The sequence below is a fragment of the Myripristis murdjan genome, chromosome 5 (assembly GCF_902150065.1).
Source record: "Myripristis murdjan chromosome 5, fMyrMur1.1, whole genome shotgun sequence".
In the NCBI taxonomy this organism is placed as follows: Eukaryota; Metazoa; Chordata; class Actinopteri; order Holocentriformes; family Holocentridae; genus Myripristis; species Myripristis murdjan.
Window position 1 is genome coordinate 21898680 of NC_043984.1, and position 17388 is coordinate 21916067.

The 17388-nt window shown below is 43.9% G+C and overlaps 1 protein-coding gene across 5 annotated transcripts in view; it reads right to left on the bottom strand.

Annotated features, from left to right (window-relative positions):
- The window catches only part of rassf5 (Ras association domain family member 5), a 32355-nt gene that overhangs the window by 2801 nt on the left and 12166 nt on the right, over positions 1-17388 (bottom strand). For 2 of the 5 annotated variants that reach the window (XM_030052211.1, XM_030052213.1), the window contains exons 2-5: positions 13970-14094; positions 2202-2315; positions 1594-1921; positions 221-336 (exon numbers count right to left, since the gene is read on the bottom strand). In XM_030052211.1, the coding sequence (XP_029908071.1) occupies positions 221-336; positions 1594-1921; positions 2202-2315; positions 13970-14094 (683 nt within the window). Of the gene's footprint in view, positions 1-220; positions 337-1593; positions 1922-2201; positions 2316-9073; positions 10284-13969; positions 14095-17388 lie in introns of those variants that run through there. The other 3 variants (XM_030052212.1, XM_030052215.1, XM_030052214.1) reach the window with 3 other exon arrangements.

Genomic DNA, 17388 nt, shown 5'->3' on the forward strand with positions numbered 1-17388 from the left:
AAATATTACAAGCATTCTGTAAATGTCTATAATATTACATATACTGAAATAATGTATTCCTTGAGCAGTTCTTTTTTATTTTCCTGTCATGCAAATAAAGGTTATAAATATTTTACAGGATGTGAATTGACAGAAATAGAGAGATTGGTTCCCTGGTAAGAAGTTGTCAGCATGTGCCTACGTTTAAAAAATGCATGTGTGTATGTGTGTATTTGCTCACCTCTACCTCTCCAGTCTCATTCTCCTTAAGGACAAAGCTGAGCTGCTCTGGGTCAGGCCCTGCTATCAACCTCAGAAGAAGAGGACGCTCATACAGAGGAAGTTTCTGGAACAGATCTGCATACAGAAGACATCAAAGACCATACTGGTTCAGTGCTGTTCATAGTGTTCAATGAATGAGCTAGTTTATCTTTAGAGAATAATACTAGTGTAATTAATTTTCCCCCCTATTACCTATGAAGAGTCCCACCAATGTAATCACCAAGAAAAAATTACAATCAGCTACTTAAAAATGATGAATTACATCTTTTGATACTGCAGTATGTCTCCACAAGATGTTTTTTATGTATCTTTGACAACAATGTAAGCCTTTGCCTCCTGCTTCCAGGAGGTAAAGCAAACCTACAGTAGAACAGACAACAGTAGCAAATAAATGGGTGGGTTTCAGAGGTGACATTTCCAATTCTACAATTCCATTTTATCCAGTTATCTCTTCTCTCCCTTCTACAATTATCTTTTTTTTTATAGCTGTATATCGCAGTCATGAGTAAACACACTGTTCAGTTTCAGAGTTTATTCAGACAGGGTTTTCCAATGCTTCTCACACTACAAATAAGGCCATTTATTTTTTTATATTTCTGATCATGCTGCTTTATATTAGGATTGCTGAATTATCATGTAGGCCTAGCCTAATTCTTGATATTATAATTGCAATTACCATTTTGATTTAACAGAACTGATATTAGGCTAAATACATATTTTGTGTATGCCTATTCTCTTACTGGATGTGGACATGAAGCATTTTAATAATGCTTATTTGATACTATATCTCTATAGAGATATAAATTGAAATATAGAGTATAGTATTTATAGAATATAGTTTAGAGACTACCATAGATCCAAGATGAAACTGACGGAGGGGTGGGACTGAGAGAAAAAGGCGCAGTTAAAAATCTATCTGCTACTTCAGCATCACAAACAACGCCATGGATTTATCAATACACAGCTCAGTTAAGCTGCGGATATTTCAGAGCTGTGGTCGGGACCGTCGGGGTCAAAGTTTCTAACTTTGCCCTCTGCCTCTACACTCTCTCTGCTACTAGGGGATGGAGAGAGGAGATGGCAGGTTAACAAGGGGATGTATTTTGGTCATTTTGCTAACAAGAGGGATGGCATCCCCCCTCAAATTGCCCACTGAGTATTGCTACTTTCACTTAAGTAAAGGCGTTGAGTACTTTTTCTATGCTTGATGGGTTTAAACTTTTCATAGCCATAGAAATGGTGATGGAAAAAAACACAGGATCACACTAAACCTGTCTGTTTAATATGCAGAAGCCAGATTGTGTACATTTTCCATGCGCTATGTGGCCTCACCTTGCCCATCGCGATGTGTCTGCCTGTACAGAGCGAACTTGCGGGGATTGTCCAGCACCATGAACTTCTTCAACAAGCCCTGGATGACTTCTCCGGCCGTGGTGGTAGAGCTGATGTGGAGCTGCTTCACACAGTCGCATGGAAGGTAGAAGGATGTTCTCTTTTCATTCTGCCCACAGTCTGCCCCCTCTTGGCCTTCTGATCGACTGCGTCTGTCTGTCTGCCTGGACCCTCCCTCTGAGCCTGCCCCCTCCACATCGGGGACTGTGACAGGTCGACTGAGCCTCAAGTGGACCTTAATGAAACCTGTGTAGGATCCATCTGAAGCCTGAGACAGAGAGATAGAGAGGGGATTCTGGGTTTATATGTGCAAAGAGATAGTTGTGAAGTGGGTTAGGGTTACACTGGATGATTCAGGGATCCGGAAATAAAAATCACATTCATTTTCCTAAATACTGTGTTAATGAAATTTCATTTGAGAAAATACTTCCAGATCCCACTTTGCAACTCTATTATAGCAATTGCATCTGCCAAATTGTAATTGTAATTGTATTATAGTAACTGTATATGAGTCCTTAACATTAGACAGTACCCACTGACAAACTCACCAGTTTCATGCCATTTTCAGAGACTTGAGAGTTGTACTCGTCTATCCTGGCCCGTACCTCCTCTTCTGACAGGGTTTTTGTGCCACCCTCCTCTTCTTCCTTTGTCTCATTCTGCTGTTAGAGAGAGAGAGACTGATTAATACTGGTAGTTTACTATTATAACCAGCAGAGGGTGCAGTTTCAAACACAAGCAGATTTCCTCTCCAGTGTATGCATGGATCTCTGAACTGGAGCTGAACTAACTGCCACCAAACACACTAAACACCCTCGTGTGCGTGCATGCGTGCCTCTGCTCAAAATGTGGACTAATTATAAGGCACTGCATGCCGTACACTTGGTTAAAGATGAGACTCATGACCACTTCCTTTGACTGTCTCACAGCATCTTAGCCAGTCCTTGCTCCCTGTGGTCTCTCTAAATGACAAGTTCTACTGCGACGACATCTCCCTCTCCCATCCTCCATCATTTCATATGATTACACAACTTTGCAGCTCTTTGGCTCCACAAAAGGAGAGGAAATCCTCTGAATGGAGCAGGTGACACATTCAGCATTATGGCATGGTCTTACTGACAGCACTGCTTCCCCTCTTTTCATCTGTCTCTCCCTCCCTCCCTTTAGCTTATCATGAGATGGAGGGAGGGGAGGGAGGAAGGATAGAAAGCACTGAAGGAGGAGAGGGTGGAAAGGGAGGTGAGGGGGTAAAGAGGGCTGTCAATGAAGGAGGCGAGAAAGGGGTGAGGAATGATGAAAGAGCGGCTGCTGAGCAAGCCTTAGCAACACTGAGTTTGACTGGGTTATTTATAGCAGTGGGATGCATCCTCTCCATCGCACAATGGCAATTTTTTTTTCCCTGTTCGTTTGCATTTTCTGGGTCAGAGAGAAGAAGGAGAAGAAGAAGCAGGAGGAGAGCAAGAAGAAGAAGAAGAAGAAGAAGGAGAAGAAGAAGAAGAAGAGAGAGAGGGAGAGAGAGAGAGGATGATAGAGAGTGTAGTGCAAGAGTCATTTATATATGAGAATACTCAAGATGTGTAATGGGAGAGTCATTGTTTCATTCAGCACAGATGTGGTGTGCGCATGTGTGTCTGTGTGTGTGCATGCATATAGACTGAGGCGCCTGGTGGTAATAAACAACACACACACACACGTAGCTGAACCTGAGCATATTAGCTCATACTCGCTGGCATTTGGCAGAAAGGAGGTGATAACATTCAACATAACATTCAAAATTCAAGGCTGAAGTTTAGAGATAGAAAATCCAGGACTGAGCCTTGAATGTGTGTGATACTGAGTGTGTGTGTTTTCATGCGTGCACGTATGCATGTGTGTGCAAAATGAAACAGCAAGGACAGGATGTTGTGTCCTCGATGGGCTTTCATGTCTGCTCTCCTCTCTTCTCTCTCATCACAGCTCATTGTTTTTTTCTCTCTTCTTTGCTTCCCCCCCTTCCATCCTTCGCTTCTCATCAGCTCCTCCAGTGCTCTGTGCAGTTAATAAGCCTTACTATATCATGGTAAATGGTTATATTTGGGTGTTGCAGTGGAACAGCAGTTAATGAAGCTGACGTGCTGTAGGCAAATGGAACCGACTGTCGCAAACTCAAACAGCATGAAATTCCACTTAATTAGGATGTAAATACCACTGTTTCTGTTAATATTATTGTTAACAGCCTTGGTCTGTCTTTCGTTATTAATACAATATGATTAAAAAGAGAGTAATTTATGCTGTGCTACTTAAAGAAAACTGATTAAGCTGGCCGACCTAACCACATGTCAGAAGAGACTAAAAATCCATACATTTGGGCAAATACCCTGAAGGAGGCAGACTTTCTTATGGGTAAACCCACCTAACAAGTGAAAATGTGCAGTGCAGGAGAGGGTCACAGCAGCAGTCGGAGGCATTACGAGGAATTCATACATCTATAATTCCTCTCAGTCTCAGGCAACAAAGTGAAAAGAACCTTGCAGGAATTCCTGTGTTTGTATTCAAGCTGCTAAATATATCGGGCAGCGCCCTGCCCTCCCTTTCTGCATACCAGTGAGAGTGATCAGAGGACAATACAGCGGGACAATGGTCCAGCTTCCGCTTCTGCTGCGACGTGGGACACCGCCCTGAGTGGACCAGGCCATGTGGAAGCAACAGTGAGCAAGGCCAAGAAACATAAACGATAGTGTTTTTAGTAATGTTTTTAGGAAATTCACCCATTGGTCAGTTTACTTATTAAGTGATTAGATATTAGGCATGAAAAATAATTATGTGTCCCAGGTAGATCATTTGCTCCAGTGCTCTATGCTAACTCGTTAGAATAAGGCCTCCAGATTTTAGGACCATGACCTGGGAAATTTTTGATTTGCTGACAAATATTAATTGTTGATTGCCTTTTTCTCCCATGTTTTTGAACAAAGTCAAGTGAATTTGAAAGATGTCGACCCAGCGTCACAGATCTCCGACATGTAACTGCAAATTGAAGCTCTGTCATCCACTTTTGTGGTGGCCAGTTACAAACAAACAGGAATACAGCACAAGACGCCCTCTGGTAAAACCACAGTCGCTTGGAGATCTGAGATCCAGGGACATCTCAGGGGACAGTTCCAACTAGGGAGAAAGCATCAACTCAGGGGACTGTTCCCTGAAAAAGGGGACATGTGGTCACCCTACTTTAGCATACAATGTGTAGACCTAGCAGGGCTTACACCAGAATCTAAAGGCTAACTCTTTGGTCTGGAAAGGCTATTTTCTGAACTGTTCAGCTTCTTACACAGGGACTGTGCCTGTGATGTCCGCTAATGGTTGGATATCACCAATTTGAAACTAACAAATCACAATCATAGCTGACAGCGAAGCAGGTTGAAGGACAATGCCCTGTCAGTTGATTGATAAATGAGGGGCAATGTGTATTTACAGTAAAACCGATCAAACACAATACTGAAACACAGCTAACACTGCAAATACTGCAAACAGTGCAAACACTGCTAAATGGAGGTTACCCAAAGAAAATAGTCCCATGCAGCCAGCTAGTAAAAAAGCTGAGACAGTTTTTCGCCTGTATATCGTGTATGAATTAAAAACTGAAATATTATTATTTGCATTGGTGGTGTAATCAAGTTATTGCTGGAAATATATCAGCCGAGTAATCACATCTTCATTCGCTCCCATTGTCTCCCATTGTCCTCTATGTTCAATTCATGTATAAACACTGAGCATACTCACAAGCAGTTCAATTATTCTATCATATTTTGTGTACATTTTTCCAATTTCCTGCACAAAACTGTCAAACGTGGCCATCTATCATTTAAGATTTCATTTGCTTACCATTTAGATTTAGAGCAATTTTTGCAACTTCTGAGATAACGCTAGTCACATTTACTCACTCCACACAGTATACTCGAGTGCTAGCGTGGAGCAGCAAGCAAACAATCTTCCAAGGACACATGGATGAGACAGGTGGTATGTGTTGACCAAGAGCCAATCCTCCAAAAACCTATTCCTTTAAAATCCCAGCTTCTGGAAACAAATGTGTGCCAACCACTGAACGTGCCCGACTAAAGGTTTATTCAAATTCCCTTGCTGCATTCCCACTGTGTAAATTTAGATTTTAAAGGTGAGTAGATTGTGAAATAAAGTCTGGAACAGGAAGACAGAGAGACAGAGGGGCGCAGGCCATGCCAACCAATCAAACGGTGTTATACAGGCAGATGTACGGCAGCTTGTGTGCATAAGATATCTAGGACTATTACATAAGGATCACACGCATGCATACGTGCCATGCTTATACATGCATACGCATAAATACACACTCACACGTGGACACACACACACACACACACACACGCACACGCTGCAGGGTGACATCATGGCTAAGTGCCGATGCTCTCACTCTGATGAGATCAGACAGGAGAGGTCAGATGACTGCGTGTAATGTCTCTGCCAAGTAGCCAGTAATAAACCATGTGCCAAATTTTGTCTGTGCGTGTGTGTGTGTTATCTAACCACCTGTTCCTAACTTCAACTGACTCGTCTGACTCTTGACTTTATTAGTAAAATCCACGAGCTTGTGTTTTTGCCAGGTAACATGAGAATCTGGGGTCAATTACCACTGACCATTAAGGCTCACGACACGACAGGCTACAAAAAAGAAAATAGACACCTGAGCTGTCAAAACTAAGCATCCTGGGTAATGAGAAGGAAGAGTGATAAAGAGATATATGTGTGAGAGTATGTGAGAGAGACAGCGAGGAAAAGAGAGAAAGATAGGAATAGAAGTCTGGCTCCTATAATGCCAATTAAGATAATTTGAATTTGAATTTAAAGAGAACAGGATATAGAGACACAACACATTACTTAGAATGGTTACGACAATGCAAAGATTATTATTATTATTATTATTATTATTATTATTATTATCATTATTAGTGTTATATCTCACTGGGTCATATCTAAACTGTAGTGCATCTCTTTAGATCACAACACTTATGAGAAATGATCTGTCTATGATGTGCCAAGGAACACATTCACAGTTTCACAACCACACATGAATATGCACATTGCACATGCACATTGCACATGCACATGCACATGCACAAACACACACACACACACACACACACACACACACACACACACACATATACACAGCCACACAGCTCAGCACCATTAGTAGGTCAAATGCTGAGGAGGAGAAGCATAGTCCGTAACACACACACGCTGATTCCATTTCACAGATCAGAGACCGGGGCGCACACACACACACACACACACACACACATGCGTGCAAACTAAAAGTCACATTATTTGCCTGCATGATTCACAAACAGTGTGTATCGACAAACCTAAAGGAGTGTCTTTGGAAAAGCAGCTACAGCAACACTGTTTACCTTTAAGCAAATAAAGCATGCACACACACACACACACACACATGCATGCATGCACATACGGTGTGTCAGACCATCTATGCAGTGTATGTGTGAGCATGCAATTGGAGGTTTTGATGACAACGGTGATTTAATTCGTTCATTATCACTGCATCAAAGAGCACACCAGAGAAAAGTCTGCATGCCCACTGCTCTACATTAGTACACACACACACACACACACACACACACACACACACACACACACACACAAAACACATTAACTGTGGCTGGCTTATCTGGAGCAAAAGGCTCAGCTGTGGAAATAATTCATAAAGAAAAGAGGATCTGAGCTCCCCTACTGGCCTGATGAACCTAAGTATCTCCCTCTATGTGTGTGTGTGTGTGTGTCTCTGTGTGTGCATGCATGCATGTGTGGAACTAGACTCAACTAGTCATTGGTATATTCTTAATATCTTATCCACATAACCTAAATGTCACCACTGACATATTTTAGAAGGCCACAGGTGACAGCTGTGAGCATGTTAAGGCTTACAGCTGTCACCTGGCCCGTCGCAGGTCTTTGCATGTCTCCTTTTCATATTCAAACGTAGGAAAAGAACAGGATACTCTCCCTGGACTGGGAAACTGCAGTGGCTGCTTTTAGTGCCGTAGCAGTGGACTCAAAGTAATTACTATTGAGGACAAACGAGAGCTAGCTGATAGTGTTGCCATACTGTAAGCCATGCCTGTTTTGCTATGGTTCTGGGATGCCAGACGACACAGCCCAAATTAACCCCCATCAGCTGGTGGCTTCTCCACTGGCAGACCAGACAAGCTAACCCCAATACCCTTCTGTCTCAGTGCTCGAGCAACCTTAACTCCACACTCTGACAACACAGCTGGTCAATTATTTAGAGATTATGCTCTCTCCAAATCAGACACCAACAGCCCTGCCAGGACTTAGCAGAACGCTGAGCATGATGCATGTGGATGCCTGTGAAATTTCAAGAATTTCATCTCTATACAGTGAGAAACACTTCCTATCACGCTGCCTTTCTCTCATTGTTTCTTTGTCTCTCCCTCTCAGAGTGTATAGAAAACATGAATCAGACACAACATGGACAAACCCCATCACAACAAAACAAGCAACCTCTATGACTGCACAGTATCTATTATATATTGGAACATTAGATAATAATCTATGAATTAATGAAATGAAAACTAAGAGCCAAAGTCACGAAATGAGTAGAGAGTGCAGATCTTGATCCTGTGTGTACGTGTGTTTGCATGAGTGCATGTGTGTGTTCGAACGGATGATGATGCCACAGAATATAAAAACGAAACAGTTGCTACGGTAACGAGAAAAATGGCTTGCAACAGTTAAGTGGCTGCCCTCCACACACACCTACTGGTGCAAAACTACCAGGCTTGTTTCTACGGAAACCTCTCCCACACAATCTGGAGAAGAAGCCTCTGGTGCATCGATAAGGTCAAAGGAGCTTCATTAATTGGTACATGACATCTCTGCTAAATCATTCTCTCTGTGGACCCCTGCGCTGAATTTACCTAAGCCACAGTCTGAGATGAAGCCGCTGCATGAACAGCTCTTCCCTCTTGCCTCCAATCTCTAAATAGTTTGCTCACACTATGCTGTATGTTTGCTATCCACTCATATGACTTATAAGATGTCAAAATGCATCACTCTGTGGCTCTAGGTTGATGAGAGAGGCTGAGAGGACGGCTGATGAATGTTTAAAAACAGATGGGTGTCAATAAGCGCTCCTCTCTCACACATTCACATTACAACTAGAGGCCTACTCAGCTTTTCACAAACAGCACTACTTCCTCTCGGTACTTCTCCTTTTTGGCTGAATGTTCTTGACATAACAGCACATAGTTTCCCACCCCAACTCAAACAGCAACCCTTGGACCCATCTGACTTCTGCTTAACCCCCCCCCCACCGCCTCGCCGACCTCATCTATCTGCTACACTCTCATCTAGCCTAACACCCATGCTGTACCTTAGATGCATGTTTGGGCTTGCGGAAGAAGGAGGTCTTGGCTGTGAAGAAAGTGAAGTCCTCGCTCTCGTCGTCCAGGCTGCAGTACCCACTGCTCATGCTGTTACTGCTGGTCATGGAGGGGGTCAACACTGTATTGACAGTCATGGAGAAGTCCCTGGGCCCTGTCTCCGGCACTTGCACAGTACCAGAGCAGCACGCCGACAGCTTTAGGAAGTGCTTTTTTTTCCTTAAAAGGAAGGGGGCTGATTTGACACTCAGCCGCGATCAGAGTCTACAAGCACCTAACTGTCTTCTGGTCACCCAGAAAAAGGCAAAGCCGCTCAGATGATGCATCCAGACAGAGTAAGGCCCACCTGCAGGGGTGAGGAGAGGGTGAGACAGGTGAGGTCGGCTCAGATTCGGCGCTCAGTGTGCCACCGGAGAGGGAACAGGAAATCCGAGAGCGAGCGCAGACGTGTCACTTCCTCCAGCCGCGTGTGTCTGCTCTGATGCCGGTGTCACACGCATGCACGTGCACAGATATACTGCGCTGTCATACACAGCAACATATACCCATGTATATGTAACTGCCTCTTACACACACAGGCACACCACACACACACACACACACACACTGGTGTCAAGGAATCAGATTACAGCTTGGTTTCAAGTTAACCCCACTCACCTGAGAGCACCTGTCATACCCACAAACGAACACACACACAAGCCGGCATGCAATACCACATATATAGTATCCTCATTCCCTCCTGTGCTGCGTCTCTGTATAACGATCAGCTGGTAAGACACGTAGCCACCAACGGTGATCACACACACAGCTGCAGGTTCAGCTCAGAGAGTCCAGGTGGCAGCGGTTCTCTTATGCCGGTGTTTGATGTGTGTGAGCGTCCATCCGTCCCTGCAGTCCAGAGTGAACGGTGGTGGAAGACCTCTTGGCTGCAGCGACAAGCAGCCACGCTAAGAGATGCTCGTCAACCTCGTGCTCCTCCTCTTCTTCCCTTCCTCCTTCTCTTCTCCTCTTTGCTTTGGCACCAATACTAGAGAGACAGATGCCTCCCACTCAGTCTCTCTCTTTCTCTCTCTCTCACGCTCTCTCTCTCTGTTTGTGCCCGTTCTGCTCCCTCACTCTCTTGCAGCCTTGCTCAACCATCTGTGGTTGAGAGTGTTATCAGCCTGCAAGCTCTCGGCTGAACCACACAAACACCCTCCCCCTTCTAGCTCCATTCTCTCTCTTCCTGATAGCTACTGCACCCTGCAGAGCATAGCCACTTCCTCTTACAGAGGGCGAGAGAGAGAGAGAGAGAGAGAGAGAGAGAGAGAGAGAGAGAGAGAGAGGCATAGAAAAAGAGAAACGCTGATGAGTTCGAGAGACGAAGCCTCACAGCTCTCGTTTTACATGAGAGCACTTGATTTGCAGTGGCAGGAAGCAGCTAAGAGACTTGGGGAAGATGGCCGCTCTGCTGTGCTACTGACGTTCTTCTGCAGCATGCTATGGTCGACCATAAACCCGAGGGTAGAACCACAGCCACTGCATAACACAGAGCTCATGTACAGGACAATGCCATGACTGAGACTTAACATGCTGAGACAATGAACGCGGGCCAAAGCATCCACAGAGGCACATGTGGGAGAGCAGATAAGCTACAACACAGACCTAGTGTACACCCTGCCCCACTATATTGCCCGCAGGGCTATCACTGTGCTTAAAGAGAGATTAACAGCATATTGTGTGATTACCCTCAGGACAGAGAGACGGTGACCCCTAGCCTCACGCTGACCCTTGAATCTGCCCTCTGACTCTGGCAGTGACCCCCTCATCAAACAGCAGCTAATGCTCCTGTCACTGCTCAGATTGATGACAAAATGTGTGTCCGTGTCTGTGTGGGTAATCAAACTTGAAATATTCTCAGACTGGATGGCTCAAAAATCCGTCTTAACAAGTCATTTAGTCTGAGATTCAGCGTTACAATTGTGGTTTTTGGTAACACTTTACAATAAGAGTACAACAATTAACGTTAATGTCGTAATAAACATTAAGTAACAGTTAACTAACCCTTAATTTATGTGTCTAAGAATCATGTACTAATGCTGTTCATGCTAAGGTATTAATTTATATGTTATTTAAGGGTTATTGTAGATATTATTAACATTAGTAAATGCTATAATAATCATTAACTAACAGTTAATTAACCATTACGGCATTAACTAACGTTAACTAACGATAATTGTTGTACTCTTATTGTAAAGTGTTACCTGTTTTTTTTTTTGTTTTTTTTTAACAAAATAATCTGGCACTGGGATGAGATAATCCCATTTGTTACCGGTGCTAATCAACTTCTTTACGCAATCTTCTTGAATCAAGTGTCATTTTCTTGATACTGTTCTGCCTTGTTTCAGCAGATTTTACACTTACTCCCTGAAAAATTCCTGAAACAACTGAAACTGCAGTGAAAGCGAGTGGGATTATCTCATGCTACTGGTAGATTTTTTCATTTGTTTTTTCGTTTGTTTTTTTTTTAAACACTGAGCATGAGACTAAATAGCTTGTTTAAAATGTAGATTTTGTTTTTGCGGTGTGAATTACAGTAAAGTGCTGAAGCTGGCTGATGGTCAGACAGCCAACCCTCTTCACATGGTGTGCCTCTCTGTCATGTTTAAGTCAGCTGAAGATAGATTACCTGCAGCACCGCTTCTCACCTCCATCAGTATAATCACTGCAGGAAAACGCAATACGCTGGGGGTGGGATGTTCCACACACACACACACACACACACACACACACACACACACACACACACACACACTGAACAACACTCCTGCTGGCTTCATGTCGATGAAGCCTGGTCAATGCTATCAGTGCACTGTGTACATGTGTGTGTGTACTGGGGGAAAGGGAATCAATTTCTGCTGATGCACACATAAAAATGGCTCCTAAAGACAGAGAGGAGAGACAGCACACGTACACACACACACACACACACACACACACACACACACAACAGCACGGGAACAAAAGAGAGCAGTAGGGGGAGAGAAGGACCGTAGGACATAACTCGTCATCTCCTCTCTTGTCTGCAGTGCTGCTGTGCTCTGTGAACCAACAGGAGTGCGGACAAAGACAGAGAGTTTAACATGCCTCCAAGACACACATAATCAACTCTCATTTCATTCTGACTTTAGCTCGTTACTGTCAGCTATAGGCTATCAAACTAAAAAAAAAACAACCCAGAGTGACAATGATTAGGCTCAGATGACTCTTTAAAAACCTATATGTCAAAATCTTTATTCAAAGAAATGTAGAACTTTGAAAGGACATGAGTGTGTTTCAGAGACTGTTTTTGAATGCACAGTTGAAATTCTGGTTTGAGTACTTGTTGCTTTGTACCTGACTGACACCAGAGTTCATACAAACACAAGAAATTGCCATCTATCCACATTAGCCACAATTTACTGTATTTATCCCCCTCCCATCATGCTGCAGCCTTCCACCCACTGCCAGCATGTTTCAGGGCCACATGATTGTGTGATTGTATGTGTATGTGTATATATGTGTGTGTGTGTGTGTGTGTGTGTGTGTGTGTGTTTTCTACAAGCGGTTTACTACCTGGTGTACCACAAGGGGTCTAATTTTGTGTAATCCACCCGCTGGGCAAGGCATGGTTGCCAACTCTCTTTCAGGCTTGCTCGGTTATCCAGTTCTTAGCGTGTGTTGTGTGATTTTGTGTGTGTGTGTGTGTGTGTGTGTGTGTGTGTTTGTAGCCACACTGCGTGGGTGACTGAGGCTGGGAAGCCAAGAGCAACATGCAGGCTCACTCACTCACAGGCTCCTGTACACACACACACACACACACACACACACACACACACACACAAAGAGTGGGTGAGCTACTATTTTGAGGAATTATTTTACATAATTACTGTATCACTGGATAAACTGTAGCTCATACAGTGTGGCTGCTTGCCTACACTAAGAGATTCAGAGCATGACAAGATCAGAGCGTGGTTGCACGAAAGCAGGAAGTGAGCTTTTTGTGTGTGTGTGTGTGTGTGTGTGTGTGTGTGTGTGCGCATGTGCGTGTGTGTGTGTGTGTGGCAGACCTCATCTTGAATTCACAATCACAATTCTGTAGTCTCTGTCCTTTGCTTTAACATTTTGCTTCAGAGCAGAACTTGTAATTCGTAAGCTAAATCTTATTAGCATTTAGATGGCACAATAGGCTAGGCGAACACTGGGTATCCTCCTTAACACAGAGTTAGGCTCTAATGGAGGTTCCCCAGAGAGGAAATACGGTTTCTGAAGTGATAGACATAATTAGTTAGGATTCGTGTTCTGTGGCAGATGCCGAGGAAATGAGGACGGCAGTGGCCCCCGCCTTATCGCTGATTGAACACAACAAGCTTGTGCTGCTGAGAAGAGATGATAGAGGAACTTGCAATGAGAAAGTGTGTGTGTGTGTTGGGGGCAGGGGGAGTGAGAGAGACGAGGATAGCAGGTAGGAAAGAAGGAGGCAGCTGCTAATGTGAGGCAGCGTGTCTGTTCTGGGAACATTCTGTAACCAAAAAAGCAAATGAGTGAATATATGAATGTGTAAGCAGACGAGTGAGGAAGGGGACAGCGTGGTGTGCAAAAGAGCACAGCCCTGAGACGACGGTTACGTAAGAGTGTGGGCTTGGAGAGATGCTGCAGATTGAACCCTGCCAGTGCCAAATCCTGACCCATACCTCCCTTTGCACCACACACACACACACACAAACACTAGTGTTCAATGCATGAAACACTAGATAAAATTTCCTCAGCGCCCTGGAACAATGTAAGCTTTAGATTGGCTCAGTATTGGTCTAACAGCCAAAGTGAATTCGAACACTCAGGCCTATCAAGGTATGTGAAATGCTCACCGTGTGTTTCGGGGCTGTGGAGCTGTGGCTTCTGGGAGATGGAGTTTCCTCAGGCTTTCTGTCACTCTGGTTGCAGTCCAGCTGGACCTGGCTCTCACACTCCAGGTGACAGGTGTAGCTGCAGTCTGATGGACCCACAAAAAACACACCAAACACACACATACATAGAGCACCAATCAGTAAAGAGGAACAACATGAAATGCCAACATTCTAATACTACTACTCTTCTAGGGGTGTTCCTGTATTATTTCCTGTAGTATTTTTCATTAGTCAGCTTTGTAAGTGAGTGTGTAATGAATTAGGAAGGAATTAGGAGGATATAGCTGGTAACTAGAGATAACACTGATTTAGTAATACATGTGGCCACACATGAACGTCTCATTACAAAGCAAACTAACTCCACCTACTGGCCAATGTCAGACACACAATTAGACGTTATTAACCAGCACACATTATTCCTAAATGACAAGACCAGAGTGAATACAAAAAGTTTGTGCAGGGAGACTGGTTTAGAATGAAATGTAATTTCACTAACCCACATATACAGGACATGCCTGTCATTATAGCATTATAACATCAAATACTTGTCAAAATCCAACTTAACCTACTAATTAAACTTGTGGGATCCTCTTTGATTGTCACATCAGGGTCAGTCCACTAGATGGCATTTAAGAGATGTGCCAGAATCAGAATTGTGTTATTCTGCTGAGTAATACTGATGCATTTAATTGGCTCCAACACATTACACAGTAGAGAACTGACACACTTGATGCATACAGCTGCAACTGCTGTAGGACAAAGGACTAAACTCAGACACACCACATTTAAACATTCAAGGCCAAAGACTTGTAGCGATATAGCTGCACTGGCAGGGTCAACTCCCCTCCGCTGTTTGTCAGGAAAAGAATAGATTTGGGCATTTCCCTGAAACTCTCCATAGTAGTTTACTGTTGTTCCTTTAATGTTGCAGCTGGGACCACATATGGCGGCCATGGTTTGTTTATGCCTTGTAGACTTTACTGTGGCCTCAACCAGAGCCTTTCCACTGAAACACACACAACCTCAAATCTCACTTCTCCTCTGTCGGTGAGATAGTCCTTTTTTTTAAAAAAAAAGAAAAGAGAGAAGGACTTTAAACCACACCATCAAAGGGAAGACCAGAGTCTCTGGAAACGGGGAAACTCTGAGTCAGATCCTCTTTATGGTTCTGATGTAGGGAAGCTTCTTTTTAACTACTGTAAAGCTACACCCATTTATTGGGATTTACCAACCAAATGTTACGTTTAAGCAAATATCAGATAAACGCTCACTAATAAGCTCATAAATGCATATAACACCTAAAGGATGCACCTCCTCATTGCTGAATATATACAGTACATAGAGCTATGCTGGGCTTCCACCATGCTGTTTTCCTGTCCCTACTCTTATTAGCAGCTCTGTCTGTATCCTCCACAGAGAGGGTCACCACTGCTTTTCATACCCAGCAGCAGCATGGTAACCAAGGCAACAGGCCTTCTTCTTGATGCAGAAAGAGAGGCATGCCTCTGTTGCACTTGTGTGACGATTAGTGGCAGATCGGTGCATGCTGTACTTTCATAAGGTCAAACACTGCTGGGTAGCAGTATGTGATGGGTTACTTCGCAAAAAGGTCGAATACTGACTTGATAAGAAATAAATAAAACAACCAATTCTAGGAAATTCTGTAAATCCTATAAAATACTACTATTTGTAAGTTAAAGGCTCAAGACAGCAAAAAACACTTTAAACCAGTTTCTATCTTGAGATGGTAACTTGAGATGGTAAGGCTGTGATGCCTTGCTGACAGGAGAGATGTGCCTGGGAAAGAGCAAAGTGCAGATAAGAGTTACTCACTTTCAAGGTCACTGCAGAAAGAGAGGGACAGGGAAAACTGTGCGGTAGAGAAAGAGAGAAAGAGAGAGAGGGAAAGAGAGAGGGAGGCCAACCTAAACATGATAGAAAGGAAATATAAAGGGAAGGGAGGAGAAAAACCTCCCATCCTGTCCTGCCTTCTCTCATTCTCCCTGGCCATGTCCTATTTGGACTGGGGACCGTACCTCCACCTTTATCTCAGGTCAGCCTTGCAGCTCTCCCACTGTCATTTTAAAGGCAGATGTCAGTGTGGGTGATGGTGGACGGTGGTCTTAAGGCCTTGCCCTGACAGTGGCTCAGAAACAGGAAACACTACAAGGAGAGAACTGCATTGAAAGTGGGAGAAATAATCAAGGGTGGAAATTTTCTGTATGCTGCACCTCTGATACACCTCTGTCAACAAGACAGGGCAGAGCCGGGAACCCATATCATTCCCACACTGATAACACTCTCTGTTTCTCTTTTTCTTTCTTTCTCTTACACAAACATAAACCAGTATTGTGTGTGTGTGTGTGTGTGTGTGTGTGTAGCCCAGTGAGAAGACACAGATAACTGCTCTAAATAAGCTCTGATGGGATCAGACTGGCCAAAGTCCCTATAGAGACCTCAAATCTCCTCTTAATTCCTTCATAAGTCCCTGTGTAAGACTGGTTCATTAGTGGTTGTGTTAATATCCTCGCCCCAAAGTTGTAGCTACCTAGCCCTTATTAACCCCCACCCCAGACACCCCTCGCCCAGACAAGGAGAGAAGAAGACAATATGTCTCTCCCTGTCTCTGTCTGGTGACATACACACCCCCTGTCTGACCTGAAGGGCAGAGTTAATCGGTGTCTGTCCCCCTCCTGTCTGTCCCACACACTCTTCTACAGAAAAACAACCACCCACCTCCCCTATTTTACAGGTCCTGTTTTTCTTTCTCTGTTCTATACAGACAGGCAGACAGACAGACAGATACACACACACACACACACACACACACACACGCACACACACAGCACTTAGTCCAGTTTTGATCACATCTCGGGTTACAAGCGCTGATGCAGAAACGGGACGATTTTCTGGCTCCCTGAGCTTATGAGAAAGATGAAATTGGAGAGTGAGGAACGAAAACAAAAGCAAAAGAGTGAGGGAGAGGAGAAAGAAAAAATGAAACATGACAATGGAAAAAATGACAGCAAGTAGCCTCCACCAACAAAATCTGAACAGAATCCACTTTTGGGAACTGGCAATCAATCCCATCATTAAACACTCTGTGGTCAAAGCCCCTCGGCTTTGCCTCCATCTCCCTCGCTGCGGGTGTGCAGCAGAGGGAGTCAGGACAGAGTCACCATATAGGACCTTAACACTGGACAGGCTGGAGGCATGGCTTCGTTACCAGATCCAGCATCTTATCTCTCTTTAAACACACAGGTGGACTTTCCCAGTTTTCTTTTGCAAATTCTTTCTCTATCTCTCTCTCTCCCCTCCTCTCTGGAAGCAGTGACAGTTGAAAAGCAGTCAGACTGGAATGATGGGACAAAAACAGAGGG